Source organism: Mytilus californianus, unplaced genomic scaffold (genome assembly GCF_021869535.1).
Source record: "Mytilus californianus isolate M0D057914Y unplaced genomic scaffold, xbMytCali1.0.p SCAF_14, whole genome shotgun sequence".
NCBI classification, from domain to species: Eukaryota; Metazoa; Mollusca; class Bivalvia; order Mytilida; family Mytilidae; genus Mytilus; species Mytilus californianus.
The window spans coordinates 15,456,383-15,477,036 of record NW_026262626.1 but is presented as its reverse complement, the minus strand read 5'-3'; the positions used below and the strand labels follow the sequence as shown (position 1 = coordinate 15,477,036).

The 20,654-nt window shown below is 32.5% G+C and overlaps 1 protein-coding gene across 4 annotated transcripts; it reads left to right on the top strand.

Annotated features, from left to right (window-relative positions):
* The first annotated feature begins 1,535 nt into the window (after positions 1–1,535).
* Positions 1,536–13,640, top strand: LOC127724256 (BLOC-1-related complex subunit 5-like). Of its 4 annotated transcripts, none has more exons than XM_052231197.1 (4): positions 1,536–1,639; positions 4,873–5,010; positions 7,438–7,775; positions 12,702–13,640. In XM_052231197.1, exons 2-4 carry the CDS (start codon positions 4,893–4,895, stop codon positions 12,930–12,932), a joined length of 687 nt encoding a protein of 228 aa, XP_052087157.1. In that variant the 5' UTR covers positions 1,536–1,639; positions 4,873–4,892; the 3' UTR covers positions 12,933–13,640. The 4 variants fall into 4 exon arrangements, with proteins under 4 accessions (XP_052087157.1, XP_052087156.1, XP_052087154.1 ...); XM_052231196.1 differs by lacking the exon at positions 1,536–1,639 and adding an exon at positions 1,765–1,821; XM_052231194.1 differs by lacking the exon at positions 1,536–1,639 and adding an exon at positions 1,779–1,904.
* The last annotated feature ends 7,014 nt before the right edge of the window (positions 13,641–20,654 follow it).

Genomic DNA, 20,654 nt, shown 5'->3' with positions numbered 1-20,654 from the left:
AAGTGTGGTACAAATCCAGGATAGTTTAAGAAAGTTGTTAAAATTTTAAAAACTTTAACCACAGAGTGAATGTAATGTTAACTGGCAGAAAAACTAAGTCCATTTATAAGTAAAATATGGAAAAAATGGAATTTTTTTTTTACAAAATTTACTTCTGGATACTATCTTATGATCATAAACAAGCTTCTTTCCAAATTTGGTAGAAATCCAGGATAGTTTAAGAAAGTTATTAAAATTTCAAAAACTTTAACCACAGAGTGAATGTAATGTTTCCTGGCAGAAAAACTAAGTCCATTTATAAGTAAAATACGGAAAAAATGGAATTTTTTTTTTACAAAATTTACTTTTGAATATAATCTTATGATCATAAACAAGCTTCTGTCCAAGTTTGGTAGAAATCCAGGATAGTTTAAGAAAGTTATTAAAATTTCAAAAACTTTAACCACAGAGTGAATATTTGTGGACGCCGCCGACGACAACGACGACGACGACGACGACGACGACGCCGACGGAATTTAGGATCGCTATGTCTCGCTTTTTCGACAAAAGTCGAAGGCTCGACAAAAACGGAAAGCAAAGGAACAATGCATTTACTGTTACTCTTCATCTTACAGTCATCGCCAGACCTTTAACACGGATCCAAAGCTAAAGCCCCTACAACACGTTTAAGATGATCGTAGCACCGGTTTGAAAGTAGTTCTTAGCTAGATACATGTACGTTATCGGAGTAAAGGTATAGCATTTGAAAAATAAATGTATTAGAAAAGACAGACTCGGAAGTTTGACTATATGTTTGAGTTTGCACCTCGATAACTTACAAGACTCGTGGATGCTTAAGGCTTCTCGATCAATTTTGAAATTGTAAAAAAAGTAATAAAAAGTATTAATCAAACCGCTATATAAAACAAAAGACCCCCTACCCCCCCACCCCCCCCCCCCCCCCCCCCCCAAAAAAAAAAAGGGAGAAAAGAAAAGAAAAGAAAAGAAAAAGAAAAAGAGAGAAGAAAAGGAAAAGGAAAAGGTGAATGATCGTTGCTTAATTACGCTTCGAATTCTTCCTTTGAAGTGAAATTTTCAACAACAAAATATCAGTTGTTTAAAGTAAATTAAAAGTATTTTGAATGCCTTTTATATATTTATATAATGTATGAATATTTTTATAGGTCTCTACATAATGGTATACTTATCCTCTTAAGCCTGGGATCCCGGCCCAATCTCAATCGTGTTTTTATTGTCCTGTCACGTTTCACTTTTGACAAGTATTAATTAATGCATGGATTAGATCTAAGATACTATAACAAAGTTATAGCAGTATTTCGCTGGACCAACACATCAACGATGACAAGTATCTTCATGAAACTTGTGACTAGTTTTTATCATGTGTTCTCACAAAATAGATCTCTGCAAGCAAGATGAAAATATCGAACTATCTCTGTTTTCTTATAGATAAAAGGAGATGTGGATTTGACTGAACATCAAAAATCATTAAAAACAATGAAAAGGAATAACCAAGAGACCAATCAAAGCATAGGTTAAAAAACAAACACAGACATCAACTCCTAAGAATTCTGTTTCTGAGCAATTCAGAATTACAATTAAAACCGTATCGATAATTTTTATGAGCTGTAACATTTGCAAGGTATGCTGTGCTTTCCTTTACTTAAAAAGTTGGTATTTAATTATATTTTTAAATGTACTCATTAGATACAATCTGATTAGGTGATTAGATATTCTCGGATTTTATCCATTTTAAATTTTTTCTTTAGATTTTACCATGATAGAATAGATAGCCGTAGGTTATTGAATAGTTAGAAGGGAGATGTAAGCAATTTTCTCTTTTATATGAAAATAAAGAGATGTGACAAGATTGTTAATTAGACAACCAGAGTCCAATTCACCTGGATGTAAGGAACTAAACTACACGTAAACTATGACCATGATAGTTATTTATATACATGTAGTACAATTTATAGTACTATAGTAGCTTGTCTCACAGTCTCACCAAGGAATTGTATATTAAAAAGGAATGGAAATGCTGCTGACTTCAAAGAAAATTTTATGATGCATCTCTGTCTCGGGCGGTGCGTTAATTACATCCCGTCGCTCTAACTTGCTCATTACTTATCTGGCAGTAGTTATTGAACTTGGTCATTTAATCATGAAATGAAACAATGCAAGGAATTGTATATTTAAATATACAACTCTTTAAATGAAATAACACAAAAAAAAAAAAAAAAATACAACAATATAACAATACAACCTTATACAAAGTTACTTCTGAAAAATGTTTTTATTCTTGTTCCTCGTCTTGATATTTCATGAAAGTATGTAGTCCAAATAATTATAACGTCTTGAAAGGCGTCAAAGCAAAATTTAAAATAGCCTTCCAAGACGTCATAATTATTTGGACTAGAAAGTATGCAATAATTAGATGAACCGACATTATACGAATTTTTAAAAAGAAAGGTAATGCAAAAAGTGAAAAAATAACTTTTCAATTTTTTAATATGACTGGTGTAGAAAAGTATAAAGAAGAAGTACGTGAACAGATGTAGTATTTTATCTAGATAAAAGAACTTAGATTAAAGGTGTTATATATATAATAAACACCGGTATGGGATATCCAATTTGCAGGTATACTTGTAATCTATCATGTATCATGATACACTAATTTTTGTCGTATATATTTAAGATGTCAACAACGAATCACGCCGAGCACACCTGTTAATTAATGCCAAATGATGCCTCAGTGCAATTAAATTTTTAATTAGAAACAGTAAAAACTTTCCAACATCCACATATTTGTTGGTATTTTTAACACTTATGCATATTTTGCGACCTCTAGACTATACTGCTCTGTGAGAAAAAAAAGGTGACAACTGTTATGCTGTTTTATGGTAATTTGCGACAATGCTTAGTTATGGCAAACTGCAATATCAAATAAAGTTGTATTTGAAAAAAAATAAATGAATTAAATCGTGTATAAAAGGACACAGTTGATTTCAAATTGGAAGTCTATACATTTTTTGTCTGTATTTTCAGACATCGTTCGGTCTGGAACTTGACTGAACAAAATGGCGTCAATGTAAACTATAAACAATGGATTTTGAAAAATCATAGAAAATTCGTTTCTAGCATCATTTTCATAAAACCAACACCATGTTATAAAAAAAAGATTAAGCTTTTGAATTGTATTTCATTTCCATGTCTATTTCAGGGAGTTATTTAACCCTTACCAGAATATAGTTTGTTGGTGTATTTTTTTGAAGCACAACTTAAAATTTTCAGTATGTTTCGAAATAAAATCATTTACAATGTACCATGTATACCAATAACATTTAGCATTCGTAATTTAGACCAAATTGTAGGAAAATGTTTCTTCTTTAAAATGATATCTCATGTTGTCACTTTGTTCTTTCTACTTTTCAACATTTGAAAAACAATCTTATTATGCTGCCAAGACACGTTTTAACAGAATAATGAAATTCCAAACTAAAGTTTTGGAAAATCGTAGAAATTTAGAAATTTTACCAGAAACATAAAAAAAAAGCCAAAGTTCTAGAATAAAGTTTCAGCTTCGTAATGATATCAACTATTTTGTTTTGCCTTTCATGGTTGTCGAGCCTTTAGAAAAAAATCAGAACACTGTATTTTTGCTTTGTAATCTTGATGAAACTCTCGCAAATTTCAAGAAAGAGGTCTATTTAATAAGACTTTTCATAAGAATTTATTGCAAACGTATGTCCGAAAAGTAATCAAAAGGATACCTAAGGCCTTAGCTTTTACATGGAATAGTAGTTTATACTTGACTTGGGTTTTTTCTCTCCTTTATATCTTCTCAAGCAAGACGACTCAGTGAATTTAGATGACCGACATATATGACAGGGGAATGGACCTCCGTCATAATTCTTTATATTATTCATCATACTTCCGACCGAGTCAAACATGGATTATAGCTCCGCTGGAGTCCCGATTGATCTGGAGCCGCGTTTCCATTCCTTTTAAATATACAATTCCTTGGTCTCATTCATATTTATAGTATAATTCGTATCATAAACACTTTCATAATACCCTCAACAATTTAATTTTCAAACTTTTAAAAGATCTTACTATACAAATCCTTGCTTTTATTTAGTGGGTGGGGGCTTCCCCTTATGCAGCATATATGATAAATCCCCCTTTTCACAAGTCCTAGATCTGCACCTGTTTTAACAAACGATACAAAAATGTGCCATACTAAAATCTCTTAAATGAATCATTAAAAATAAACGTATGATAGATTTTTAAATAATCTGATAATTTAAGAAATTTATCAAAATATAACAACTTGAAACATTCCATTATCATGATTATCATGATTATCTAAGTATTTCATGAAAATATGTAAAATTTGTCTACTAAAATGTAAGACTTTATGACATGTATGATGAACCGTTCTTATGTAAGTTATACGTTAATTTAAATGAGATTAATTTTTTCATCAATGAGAACAACAATGTAAATTTATAAGGATGAGATTAAAATTGTAGTAAATGGTGATGCAATTGATGAGTTTTGATAAATGCTGGATGTAACAATGTTTGACACCAAACTTATCTGCTCAATCTGATTTTCATTCCGTTTTGGTAAGACAAAGAGAATGATTGATTGCTGCTTAATGTCACATCAGCACAAAATGGCTATATTTCAATGATCTATAGAAAAAAAGATGCACTGTTTTATTAAACTCTCTTTTTGCCTTTAAGGGACTTTTTTGTTTCACTCAATCACAGGCTTAAACCAAAAAATGAACGATCTGAAAACAGGTAGGGTTATGTGTAAAAAAAAATGAATACAGTTCTACAACTTAATGGATTTTTTTCTTGTTTTCAGATTCTGTAGTATAATATAATATGGGATCTGACCAAAGTACTCAGCTTCCAGCAGGAGCCCCAGGTAGTAACCTGAAGTCACAAAGAGATGAAGAAATACCGTACACATCATTTTCTATCAGTAAACCTATAGATGGAGGTTAGTACATGATGTATTTATAACATTTGTTGTAATGAAATACAGTGGTTTCCAAGTCAAATAAAAGAAAATACATAAAAAATAAGAAGATGTCGTATGATTGCCAATGAGACAACCCTCCATCAAGGACCAAATGATGTAGAAGTTAGCAACTATAGGTCACTTCAACAATGAGTAAAACCCATACTGCATAGCAAGCTATAAATATGATAAAAGGTCTGGAAATGACAAATGTAAATCAATTCAAACGAGAAAACTGACAGCTTTATTTATGTACAAAAAAAACAAAAAACAAAATATAATGTACATCAACAAATGACAACCACTGAATTACAGGCTCCACTCTTGGGACAGGCACATACAAATATGGTCTGGTTAAACATATGAAATAAATCCTGTAATTTCACTCCTCTGATGTCATACATCTAACAATGTAACATTGTGTTGTCAATACCCAGGGCTCACCACACCTGACAAAGTGAGCAAGATTATCTCCCTCAAATTCCTAAGAAGTACTAAGGAGAAGTTTGTGTGGCCCTTGATTAACATTGCATCAAAAAGTTAAAACACTTACAAAAACAATATTTAGAGTTCATAGCATTCTCTAAGTTAATTACATTAAAAGTCCATGTTAAAAAAGCGAACAAATCCAAAAAAACGATATTGAAAAATATTCAACTTCTGACCCAACCACAGTATTATTCTCTAATAGTTTAATACAGTACACACATTCCTGAACTAGTGTGTCATATTTATATTCATACGGCCATTCCACTGTCACTTCAGTGTTTTTGGGTCACTTGTTAAATTTTTTTCGATATTTGAATTCCTGGATTAGTTTTTTGTCTGCCTGCAAAGAATGTCGCAGAATGAGAAACATAGGGATTACAAGCGATAGTGTAAACTATTTGTATTAAGCTTTATACTTCAGAGGGGGGAAGACCTGGAGGTTTCATACATTGTATACAGATGCCTTATGTTACAAAGTTTCTGTCACTTATATGTCTGTTGTCCTTCACCTCATTTTCATGGTTCAGTGACTGCTTGAAAAAAAGTTTATTTTTTTGTAATGTGAATTTTTAACTTATTATGAGTAATATGAAAATCATATTTGTTTCTCAGATACATGTACTGTAAGCAGTAGGTCAACAATATTTTGTGTAGTGAATGATTCACAGATCGTAAGGTTTACATGTCAGTCTGGCACAGTCTGACAGGTTTCATCAGACTGTGACCTCATTTTCATGGTTTATTGGTCAACGTTAAGTTTTTGTGTTTTGGTCTGTTTTTCTAATGCCATAAGCAATGATAAGGTGTACATGTCTGTCTGGCAGGTATCACTTGTCCTTGACCTCATTTTCATGGTTCATAGGTCAATGTTAAGTTTCAGTAGTTGAGTCCTCTTTTAAGATACTATAAGCAATAGGTCAACTATACAATGTATTTTGTATATGGAATGATTGTAAGGTTTTTATCTGTCTGGCTTGGTTTATCTGACCTTGACCTCATTTTTATGGATCATTGAAAATGTTAAGTTCTTGCAATACTTGGAGTAAAACTTTATCATAGGACTATCAACACAAAATCAATCATGGTTAGTTTTATAGCAGATGAGACATTTCAGCATGTGCACTCTTGTCTATAACTATCATCATTACCTGTTATTAAAAATGTTGACAGAAATAAAACATTGCAATAATAATTAAGAGGAAATTTGGTATATATGTAAAAGACAACAACCCAAAAACACTAATAACCAAATGCTTTCAAAGTAAACATAGACATTTGTGTACTGAATTTCCCAATTTTCATAGTACTCTCAAATCCTTTAGAATTGTGATGTTGAACAACTTTTGTTATGATTTTGTACATTATTATGATATTTCAAAACTGCAAAAATAAATGTCAATGATAGGCTTAAACACATAAAATAAAAATAGCACTTTATACATTTGGTGCGAGAACTATGAAAATGACATGCAGTGGAAATATACTATAATCCTTAAAAAGGATATAAACAGTAATTACCAAATGTATTGGACAGTACAACTGACAACACCAACCACGAACATCTAACTTCTATCAAAAACTTAAATGTGAATGAATTCACAAAAGGCCTAAAATCTTAAATCGTTAACAGTTCACCGTTCATTTTAATGCATGAGTATTTAGAATACAGTGTTGACAGAGATATCTTGTATATATTTAATTGTTTTATCATTGTAATGCGTGAGTATTTAGAATACAGTGTTCAGAGATATCTTGTATATATTTAATTGTTTTATCATTGTAATGCGTGAGTATTAAGAATACAGTGTTCTGAGATATCTTGTATATATTTAATTGTTTTATCATTGTAATGCGTGAGTATTTAGAATACAGTGTTCCGAGATATAGTGTATATATTTAATTGTTTTATCTCAACAGATTCACCTAGACAGTCACCACGAATACCAAACAAAAACAAACCTAAGGAAGAAAAAGAACCAAAAAATCAGAAACATGATATTATTGTTGTCAAAGATGGTACACAGTACATCAAAGATCCTGATCCAGAACTGACAAAATTAAGCACTATTCCAGTTTTCTATCCAATAATGAGGGGTTCACTTAATATTCCAGTAAGTTCTAGAGACGGAGATTTGCTAGATAAAATGGACCACCAGAAGTTACTAGACCTTTGTTTACGATATCAGGAACATTTAAAACATTTGTCAGAAGCAGTAGCATTTGATCAGAATGCTTTGTGTGTTAGGATTAAAGAGGTAAGTAACCTGTTCTAATGTAAAATGGTTGTTGATGGTAGAGGCATACTGTAAATTCAGAAATTATTGCATGCATTTATTATTGGGATTTATGAAAAATGGACAAAAATGTGAGAATAATTATTGCGATTTCAGAAAAATCTACATACAGATAAATGTATCAGATATCAGAATGAAAATTGTTATTATTGTGATATTCACTCAATCGCAGTATTCACACTTATTAAAAACCTGTCAATAATTTCTTGATTTACAGTATTTAGATCCTTGTCCCAGTTTGTTCCGGTGTCTAAAGGCCTTTTTAGGACTAACTTGGGACAAAATTTTTAACCCTTCACTGGAGATTTGTATAGTTTCAGATTTTATTTCTACATTCATTTACAGTAGAAGTGTAATAATTGTGTCTTTTACTTCAGCAGTAGATTCACATTATTCTGCAGGAGGACCTAAAAAAATGATATGTATGTTCTAAAAATAAAACAAAACTAAGTAAAATTTGATGGACTTTCACCACATTATGTATCCTGAACTCCATATTTCACTGATTACTCAGTATGCACTTGTGCTTTTTAAACTGTATTTGTGTAGAACCTAATTGACTCCAACCAACATACGGAACAATCTAACAAACACATATTTGGAGTGAGAGAGTTGTTTTCCTTTTAGCTCAGTTTGTAAATGGTTTCTATGTACAAGATTTTTGCATCAATTGGCATCCTTGTTAACTTTTTTATATTGTTTGGTTCCTCTCAAAGTATTACACAATTTTTAATAACTGTAAATCCAGAAATTATTGTGATGTTTTTTTATCAATGGATAAACATAGGAAAATGCCACAGTATCATGTTCACAATAATAAATCTTGCATTCATAATTTTTGTAGTGATTTAATTCCTTATAAAATTTTTGCAAATCACAAAAATTAGATTTAGCATTTTTGCCAGTTGTCAAGGATTTTCAATAAATAAATGCACACAGTAATTTCTGAATTTACAGTAAAATGAGCAGGAGTATTGGGGAAAGTTTCTTCTTAAACATTCTTGTCTCATTGGTAATCATACCACATCTCCTTATTTTTATATTGTACAGTTCTGTTTGCCAGAAGCAAATTTTTATATTTGGTTTTTGTTATTTTTCTCTATTAAAAGTATGGGTGGTTAAAAAAAAAAACTCCTTGTTATAATTATTCCATGCGTTCTGCTAATCAGTTGCATGCTATTCAGACAATCCATGTTGTGGTGTTTTCTTGTTTTATTTTCTTGTATTTTTATTGGGTAAAGATTGCAACAAATGCAATCAAAAACTTATAGTACTGACTTGATATCTATATCTTCTAAGGTTTATTGCTGCTTTTGATAGTTCAAACAAAATAGTGCAGTGAAGTGATCGTTATTTAGATCCTATCCAGTCAATATTATGCAATTTTTTGATGATATGTTATACTTTGATATTTGAATTACAATATGATGTATATTTGAATGACCATACTTGTCAAGAAAACATTTTTTTATTAAAATTCACATAAGTAATGCATGGTGTATGAATCTGTTATAAAAACAGATTCATATACAATCATGAACAAAGGAAGATAACTCCAACTCAAATTTTTAATTTTCCTAGCAAAATACAATTCAATGTTTTATTTAAAAGATTCACAAAATTGCAAAATGAAAGCAATCTTTACCTTTTAAATCTTACAAGCACTTCGATTTTAAATTTGGATAAATTTACATTACATTAGAATTCACTTTTTATGCTACGGCGGGGGCATTATTAGTTATCTTGGTGTAATCTGGGGTGTACAGAATTTTACACTGTCGTTGAAAATTCTTACACCCTGAGGCATGGGTGTATGAATTTTCAACAACGGTGTAAAATTCCGTACACCCCTGATTACACCAAGATAACGAATTTATTTCTTATGAACAATTCCTTTACTCATTTTTAAACCAGGATGTAAAATTGAAAAATGGTAATGAAAAATTTCCAGTGTAACATTTTGTTAATGTCAATGCTGCTGCGTATTGTCAAATACTTTTTATCTTTATTTTTGGGAAATTCAGAAAATTTTTGTGTTCTTTTGAATTTTTGAGAAAAAAAAAAAATAAATACTTTTTTTCATGTTTTAATTAGGTCTTTCCACCTTTGATTTTGTTCTGATTATTATTTTTTTTTTCTTCTTCCGCCTAATTTTTCTACTTTCGTAGTTTTGTTGTTTCATAAGATGTCGCTTAGATATTTGGAATATGATATCGTATAGTTTATACGCTTTTAAAACTGACAACCGCGTAACCAAATACCTTACGTTGTAAGAGTTATCTCCCCAAACACTGTTTTTCTTGTGGCCACTAATTTTGCAACCGTAAAAGATTACGACAAATTTATTTTACCAAATTGCTTGTTACACCTTCATTTTTATTTTGACCGAAGCTATCCCGAGACTCCATATGAGAGTTATTCCCCCTTATGTATTTGATATAAGTGATATGCGTTTCTAACTGGTAAACCATAAGTGATATTGGCCTAGGGTCTTTGGATTTGAGGTCCTTGGTCCAAAAAAAAGAAAATTAGGTCAAGGTCAAAGGTCAAGGTCATATTCTAAATTTTGATTTTGGCTTATTCTCACTTCTTTTCAAAAACCGTATAACATATCGACATCTTATTTTTACTAAATTGTTAGTTGCGACATGTCGTAACTTGTAAATTTTGGTTGAAAGGGTGCGTAGACAATAAATGGGAGTTTTCGCCCATCTTATATTTAGAATTATCGTTAAGTGGTATAACTCATTAACCAAACATATTAAAGACCTAGGGTCTTTTGATTTGAGGTCCTTGGTTTGTGACCTTGAAATTGAAGTCAAGGTCATAGGTTAATAGGACGTTCTAGATTTTGACCTTTGCTTTAAATTCATATTTATACATCATAAAGCCATAGGAACTGACATTTAAGACTGATTTTCAATATTTTAATATCAAAATAGATCTTTACTGGTGGAAAGACCTTCAACTGTTCTGTGAACAATTGGTTTTTAATTTTTTTTCAATTTTTGTCCTCAAATTTAATTTTTTTTTTTTTTTTTACATTTTATTTATTTTTTTTTTTTTTACATTTTATTTTTTTTCTTTATTTTGGCAAAATTTTATATTTTTTTATTTTTTGGCAAAATTTTATCTATCCCGGGGTGAACAAGGGTGGGGTATTATTTACACCGGGGTAATTAACCAATCAGATTGCAGTATTTTTGCTGCATAAGAAATAATAAGTTTTACCCTTGTCCGTCTGTACGTACGTCCGTAAGTCCGTCTGTCCGTACGTTTCAAAGTAGGTTTCCATTCTCCAAAATTAGTTTGCCTCAACCAAATGTTATGAAACTTATACACAATGCTTATTACCACAAAACACAGAGCAAGAGTGAATTTTGGTGGCATCACTTTAACCGTTCTAGAGTTATGCCCCTTTACAAATGGAAAAATTGCTGAATTTTTTCGTTTCCATTCTCTAACTTTAGTTTGCCTCAACCAAATGCTATGAAACTTATACACAATGCTTATTACCACAAAATACAGATCAAGGCTGAATTTTGGTGGTGTCACTTTAACCGTTCTAGAGTTATGCTCCTTTACAAAGGGAAAAGTTGCTGAATTTTTCGTTTCCGCTCTATAACTTTAGTTTGCCTCAACCAAATGCTATGAAACTTATACGCAATGCTTATTACCACAAAATACAGATCAAGTTTGAATTATGGTGTGTCACTTTTACTGTTCTAGAGTTATGCCCCTTTACAAATGGAAAAATTGCTGAAATTTTCATTTCCGTTCTTTAACTTATGTTTGCCTCTACCAAATTTTATGAAACTTATACACAATACTTATTACCACAAAACACAGATCAAGTTTGAATTTTGGTGGTGTCACTTTAACTGTTCTAGAGTTATGCTCCTTTACAAAGGGAAAAGTTGCTGAATTTTTCGTTTCCGTTCTCTAACTTTAGTTTGCCTCAACCAAATGCTATGAAACTTATACGCAATGCTTATTACCACAAAATACAGATCAAGTTTGAATTATGGTGGTGTCACTTTTACTGTTCTAGAGTTATGCCCCTTTACAAATGGAAAAATTGCTGAAATTTTCATTTCCGTTCTTTAACTTATGTTTGCCTCTACCAAATTTTATGAAACTTATACACAATACTTATTACCACAAAACACAGATCAAGTTTGAATTTTGGTGGTGTCACTTCAACCGTTCTAGAGTTATGCTCCTTTACAAAGGGAAAAGTTGCTGAATTTTTCGTTTCCGTTCTCTAACTTTAGTTTGCCTCAACCAAAGGCTTTGAAACTTATACACAATGCTTATTACCACAAAATACAGATCAAGTTTGAATTATGGTGGTGCCACTTTAACTGTTCTAGAGTTATGCCCTTTTACAAATGGAAAAATTGCAGAAATTTTCGTTTCCGTTCTCTAACTTATGTTTGCCTCAACCAAATATTATACTTATACACAATACTTATTACCACAAAACTCAGATCAAGTTCAAATTTGGGTAGGGTTACTTTTACAATTCTTCAGTTATGTCCGTTTATAATTTTATATGATATGCAAGCGGGGGCATCATCTGTGTCCCATGGACACATTCCACATTTATTTTATTATCACTCAATATTTGTATGCAACACTTTCTGAAATTTGCAACTTCGTAAGCACATCACTCCTCTTGAAAACTGACTGAAACATTTGTCCATAGAATATATTGCGCAAAGACATGATAGATACGAAAATGAACAATACAGGCTCCTGGTTACTTTTAATTTTCCTCTCAAAACAGATAAAAGTGCTATTATGTTTTTTTTTCAATAACATATTTTTTCAATCTGTTAGGATAATCATTGTTTCATTGAGTTATAGAATTTATTTCTTTTTCAGATCGACTGTGCAATGCAAATGCTTCACAACTTAATGCAAGATAAACAGAAGAAATATCATAAATATGCTGAACAGTTCCAACGAGTTTCAGAAACAGTTACTACTTTAAATAAAATCAAAAGTTCCATGGACAATATCATTCCTAAAATGGAAAGTTTAAATCAGTTACTTCCCCCTGATGATAGACTGGAACCATTTGATTTCAAGTCTACCCATGCTAGTCCCAAATGACTGGTTATTATACTGGAATAATTTTGAACACCCTTCAAAGAGGTTGATTTGTATATTTGCTAGTCCCAAATGACTGGTTATTATACTGGATTAATTTTGTACACCTTTCAAAGAGGTTGATTTGTACACTATTGGTTGTTCTTCTAGAATATGTCCTCTATATCTTTACCAGGCTTTGGTTATTAAAATATTCCACAGTCTTCTAGGAAAAGTAATTAATACCTAGATATCCTATTCATTCTAACCATTATGATTTTCTAACTAAGTTCAAAGTTAATGCTACTGAGGACTAGATTATTATTAATTAAATGGCAAAACAACAACTGTCTTGTGGATTTTCTCGCTGTGTTGAAGACCCATTGGTGGCCTTCAGTTGTTTTCTGCTCTTTGGTAGGTTTGTTGTCTCTTTTACACATTCCCCATTTCTATTCTGAATTTTATTGATCAATTCCCTGACATTTTTTTACAATATAGTATTTTTAATGTCAGATCAAAAAGGTACGTTTTATAAATTTTGACATTTTTCAATATGACTTCCTAATATTCTTTTGTGATTTTGGCGATTAAAAAACAATGATTTCATTTTGGCTAAGACTCTGTTCTGAAATTACTACATACAAAAAAGTGTATTTCATTATGTCTCAAATCATTTATTTGTAACTGTAATATGTATTTGTCTATTGTGCAATAAAACTAATTTATTGGTCATTTTCTGAGTTACCCATTTCAGAATATTGCTTCCTGATAACTCCTTTCCTGAACTATTTGAATAGACTATAGATATGTAAACTAATTCTCCATTATTCTACCCTCCCGAAGAATGTAAACACATGTAAATTTCGAATTCATTTTTTATATAAATAAGATGTGGTTTTTGTCTCGCCTTCGACGAAAGTCGCAGAAAGTGAGACATAGGTATTACTATCCGGCGGCGACGGCGGCGTAAACTATTTGTATAAAGCTTTATATTTCAGAAGGTAGAAGACCTGGATGCTTCATACTTTGTATGCAGATACCTTATGTTACGAACTTTCCGTCTGTCATATGTCCAATGTCCTTGACCTTTTTTTCATGGTTCAGCGACTGCTTGAAAAAAAAGTTTAGTTTTTTTGTTATGTAAATTTCTCACTTATTATGAGTAATAGGATAACAATATTTGGTATATGGGTTCCTTGCAATGTCTACATGTCCATCAGACAGGGTTCACCTGACCTCAGCCTCATTTCATGGATCAGTGATCAAGGTTAAAGTTATGCGATTAGGTCCGTTTCTCAGATACTACAAGCAGTAGGTCAGCTATATGTGGTGTATGGAATGATTATAAGGGATACATGTCAGTCTGGCAGGTTTCATCTGACCTTGACCTCATTTTCACGGTTCATTGGTCAATGTTAAGTTTTTGTGTTTTGGTCTGTTTTTCTAATACTATAAGCCATTGGTCAACTATATTTGGTGTATGGAATGATTGTAAGGTGTACATGTCTGTCTGGCAGGTGTCATTTGTCCTTGACCTATTTTCATGGTTCATTGGTCAATGTTAAGTTTTTGTGTTTTGGTCTGTTTTTCTAATACTATAAGCAATAGATCAACTAAATTTGGTGTATGGAATGATTGTAAGGTGTACATGTCTGACTGGCAGGTGTCATTTGTCCTTGACCTCATTTTCATGGTTCATTGGTCAATGTTAAGTTTTTGTGTTTTGGTCTTTTTCTAATACTATAAGCAATAGGTCAACTATATTTGGTGTATGGCATGATTGTACGGCCTACATGTTTGTCTGATAGGGTTTATCTCACCTTGACTTCATGTTCATTCATCATTAAAATGTTAATTTAATGTAAAGCTTATATAAACTTATTTTTTTTACTTTCAACATAAATTCAATTATGAACACTAAAACAGGCGAGACATTTCAGTGTGTCCACTCTTGTGTTGCCAATGAGACAACTTTCCATCAGAGACCAAATGACCTAGTAGTTCGCAACTGTAGGTCACCAGACGGCCTTCAACAATGAGCAAAACCCACACCACTAGTTACAAAAGGCTCCCAAAAGACAAATGTTAAACTAATCAAAGGAGAAAACTAACTGATGATTTATTATACCCCACACAATTTATTGCGTCAGGTATAATGTTTTTGACCTGTCTGTCTGTCCGTCCATCTGTCAGTCTGTCAGTCCTGTTTTTGTCATCACAACTCCTCTGAAACAACACAACAGAATTTCATGAAATTTTATAGATAATAAGGATAGATATATGTAGATTTGCATATCGACAGGAAATTATGATTCAATTCTTTTTCTAGGAGTTATGCCCCTTTGCACTTTTTAGCCTCAATATACTACTGCAACAGTTTGTCATCGCAACTCCTCTGAAACCACACTACAGAATTTCATGAATCTTTGTAGATAATAAGGACATACTATGTAGACTTGCATATCGACAGGAAATTATGATTGACTTTTTATGCCCCCGCCATAGCGGAGGGGGCATTAAGTTTTACCCTTGTCCGTCTGTACGTCCCAAAATTGGTTTCTGTTCTCTAACTTTAGTTTGTCTCAACCAAATGTTATGAAACTTATACACAATGCTTATAACCACAAAACACAGATTATGTTTGAATTTTGGTGGCGTCACTTTTACCGTTCTAGAGTTATGTCCCTTTACAAATGGAAAAATTGCTGAATTTTTCGTTTCCGTTTTCTAACTTTAGTTTGCCTCAACCAAATGTTATGAAACTTATACACAATGCTTATCATCACAAAACACAGATCAAGTTTGAATTTTAGTGGCGTCACTTAAACCGTTCTAGAGTTATGCCCCTTTAGAAATGGAAAAATTGCTAATTTTTTATTTTCTTCTAAATATCAAGTTATTTTTAAAATTGGAGTTATCTTTCTTTTTCCATGATTATAGTTGAATCAACTACAATCAATGCTTTATACGATGCAATGTTTAATTTTGACTTCCACTGATAAAACACAGATCAAGTTGAATTTGGGTAGTGTCACTTTAACCATTATTGAGTTATGCCCCTTTATACATCCAAAGATTGCAAAATTTTTAGTTTCCATTCTGTAACTTAAGTTTGCCCCAACCAAACATTATGAAACCTTTACACAATATTCATTACCACAAAACTAAGATCAAGTACAATTTTTTTGTTACCTTTCTGTTTTCTAACTTTAGTTTGCCTCAACCAAATGTTATGAAACTTATACACAATGCTTATTACTACATAATACAGATTAAGTACGAAATTTGGTGGCAACACTTATACAATTCTTGAGTTATGTCCCTTTATAATCATAAAAATTGCTGAATTATTCGATTCCGTTCTCTAACTTTAGTTTGTCTAAACCAAATGTGATAAAACTTGTACACAACCGTTCTATAGTTATGCGTGTTTACAAATAGAAAAATTGCTGAATTTTTAGTTTCTGTTCTCTACTTAATTTTTCTAGGAGTAATGCCCCTTTGAACTTATTGGCCTCAATATACTACAGTCCGTCAGTCATGTTCTTGTCATCGCAACTCCTCTGAAACCACACTACAGAATTTCATGAAACTTTGTAAATAATAAGGACATACTATGTAGACGTGCATATCGACAGAAAATTATGATTCAATTTTTTTCTAGGAGTTATGCCCCTTTGCACTTATTGGCCTCAATGTACTACTGCAACAGTTTGTCATCGCAACTCCCCTGAAAGTACACAACAGAATTTCATGAAACTTTGTAGATAATAAGGACATACTATGTAGATGTGTATATCGACAGGACATTATGATTCAATTTTTTTTCTAGGAGTTATGCCCCTTTGAACTTATTGGCCTCAATATACTACAGTCCGTTGGTCCTGTTCTTGTCATCGCAACTCCTCTGAAACCACACTACAGAATTTCATGAAACTTTGTAGATAATAAGGTCATACTATGTAGACGTGCATATCGACAGGAAATTATGATTCCTTTTTTTTCTAGGAGTTATGCCCCTTTGAACTTATTGGCCTCAATATACTACAGTCTGTTAGTCCTGTTCTTGTCATCGCAACTCCTCTGAAACCACACCACAGAATCTCATGAAATTTTGTAGATAACAAGGACATAATATGTAAATGTGCATATCGACAAGAAATTTTTATCAATTGACTTTTGTAGGAGTTATGAGTCTTTGACACTTAGGCATCTCGTGAGATTTTGTTTGCTCAGTGTCAATGTGGGGGTGTGGGATATGTGAGCCTGTTCACAAAGCTTAAGATTCTTTAATTTACAAAACAATAAATGAAAAACACATATGATATACAGGAACAATTGACAACCACTGTATTACAGGCTCCTGACTTGAAACAGGCACATACATATGTTCTTTTCAAAGTTTTTCTGCCTCAAACCACAGGCGCATGGGTATATGATACAGATATTTTTTTTTTTTATTAAAATATTCAATTTTCTATATTTATACTACATATCTATCACTCAGTTCAGTTCAGTTTCTTGTATATTCCTCCATTAATTGTGGAGCACTACCCATAGGGTATAATTGTAGCAACTATATACACCTTAAAACATAAGGAAACATTTAATTATGTCTAATGTGATGGCAATAGGTTCTGCTCCTACCAGGGTATAGACAGCCATATTTGCTGTATTATTTGGAAGCCCTTGAATTTGTCGGAGGATTTTTCTCTCTGCCAGTTCTAGCATATCCTTTTCTTTTGCAAGTAAGTTCATCACCTCAAGTCCGTAGTTGCTTCTTGGTACTGCATATGTTCTCCATAGCTTGTATGCGACCATGGGTGAGAATCCCCTTCTGACATGTAAACCGGCTCCGAGAAGGCTGTATATTGTTGCCCTGCCGGTTCTTATTCTTTCTGAGATATTTGCCCGGTTTTGCTCGTTTCTTTTCATACCTAGATGTTTGGTTTCATTGGTTATATTGATGTCATCGTCTTCGAATTGCAGTGTTGATATGTTTGAGCCTTTTGCATTGTATAAAACAGCTTCAGATTTAGTTGGATTGATTTTAACTAGATCTCTGCTTGTATGGTGCTGTACTATGTCTAATATTCCTTGTGCGTCTGCAGTACTATTTGCCAGGACAGCAATGTCATCGGCACGTGTGGGTGCAGGGACTTATATATCACCAATACATGCTCCAATACCACTTTTAAAAATGCTATCCAGTATGACGTTGTTGTAGCATTTATATAGCGTCGTAGATAGTTTTGCACCTTGTTGAATTCCTTGTAACACCATTACATCTTCTGTACATTGACCTTCCCATTTAACCTTAATGCTCATGCCTTTATACAAGTTTCTCAGTAGTATCCAGAGTTTTCCTTTTATTCCATAATGGTACAGCTTGTTGAATAGTATTTCATGGTTGAGTTTGTGAAATGCTTTATCTGCATCAAGAATTATTAAAATCATCAGTATCTTTAATTTCTTACTTTCTTCGATTGCTTCTGATGTGGGGAAAGCTGCGCATAGTGATGACACTCCTTCTGTAAAGCCTCTTTGCAAGGAGTTTTGTATGTTATTAAATACAGAGTCAGCTCTATCCTTCAGTATACTTTGTAATATTTTTGCAAAGGTTTTAGTCACAGTTATTCCTCTAGCTAGATGGTAATGTTTTGTCTTTTTCTTTCTTTAGGATTGGTGTTAGAATCCCTGTCTTTAGGAAGATTTGTACATCCAGATATGTTAAAATTAAATTTAGCAAATGTACTATAAAGGGAGTTAACTCATCCATCCCATATTTGTAGTGTTCTGCCGAAATTCCATCCTCATCCGGTGCTGTTCCTGCTTTAAGTTTTTCTATAGCTTTATTAACCTCCTTTACATTGACGTGATCAATGCCTTGACCTTTTTCCCTTTCTATGGATTCTATTATATTGTTTTGTATTTCTACAAGCTCTAGCTTTTCAGTGTCAAAATTTTCCTCTTATGTTGGCGTAGCTAGTTGTTGGAAATGTTCTTGCCAAATGTTCATTATGCTTCCATCTTCTGCAGTCTTTTCATTCAGTTTCAGTATCTTGGTGTTAGTAAGTGGTGTTTTTCTTTGCATGTTAATAAGCTTGTAAATAAGTTTTGTGTCTGCATTTGAAGCTTTCATAATTTTTTTCCGCTGTTGATTCTCTCTAAGAGGCATAAGCTTGTCTTTGTACTTTTCGAAGTATTCTTTTTGCAGCTGTCATTTTGATTTTGAGCTCGTTACTTCTTTCTTGAGGTGCCCCATGTTGCCTCCATACTTTATATGCATTTTTGATAGCTTTGATGCCTTTTCTATTTGTTCATTCCATATCGCCTTTCCCTTTGATTTTGATTTTTCTTCTATACTTTGGGATTGCCGCTTTATGTAGCAATTTTTCTAGATTTCTTATATCTTGCTCAATGATTCCTTTTGATTTTTGCATGAGGTTTGGTAGATCTTTATTGATGATTTCCTTATAAATTTGATGGTCACAGTCAGTCCATTTAGGTTTTGCTATGATAGTTGTTGCTTTTTCCCTTACTTTTTTCAGTTGGCTATTCAGTGTCAGAATAACAGGTACATGGTCCGAGGTATTCTCTGGGTCAGTATCAAGGACATCAATTTGTCTGATTTTATTTATTATTTCAGAGTTACTTTTGAAGAGGAAGTAATCAATTTGTCCTTTCGATTTACCATTCTGGTGATAAAATGTTTCTTTTAATGGGCATTTCTCAGTATTTCCTATACATTTTTCCTTGCAGAAAGTTTGTAGAATTTTATCATAAGGTGTAGAGCTTCTATGGAGTGACCCGTTCATGTCTCCACATACTATAATTTCGTGTGTATCTTTATATTTCTCTATCATTTCATCAATTTGAGCAAAAGTGTCTTTGTATTCGATATCTGCATTTTTGTTATCTGATGGCATATATACATTTATAAGACATATTGATTTGTCTCCTTGTTGAATATGTATGGCTTGTATTCTATTTCCACCGTCTATCAGTTCCGTTATATTTTCATTAATTTCTTTTTTCCAGATTATGGCTACTCCACCATATCCTCTTTTCATTGATACGTTGAAATCAGGGTCGTCATTATCATCAACGTTTTTAGCTATGTATCTATGTATCCGCTATTTTCAGCAATTTCAGCTATGATTTTCTTTTCCCCATTAAAGAGCCAGTGTATCACTACTGCGCATGTCTCACCTAGTTTCGAGTGATTTTACCAACTCTGAGACAAATCCCCATTTTACTTAACTCGAATAATTCTGCGCCCTCTAGCGGCCTATAGCCTATCGAGGGTTAATGTAGCAATCGGAGATTAGACGGAGATCGGCGGAATATAACGACTGACATTATTCGGGTTAAATTTTACTATCCACACTAAGAAACAAACGTTTGGACTCGATGGTATCTAATATCCGGCACGGTGACGGAACATCAATAGACAGAGAAAAGGTAGTTTTCTGTTTATTTATTTGTTATTTTTATGATACCGAAGAATATATATACATATATAACTATTTTCTATTGTGAGATGTAATATTTTCTACAACCGTTCTAGATTAACGGAGAAATAAGTAAAATGACGAATTGAGTGAACCTTGCCTCGAATTTGTTTAATATCTCGTTAAATTGTTCACATTGTACGGAAAGAAAGGTACGAAAAGAAAGATATTGCCATGGAGATTGCAAAACAAGCCACTTTGAGCACCTCGATACTTGTATTTCTGTGTATGG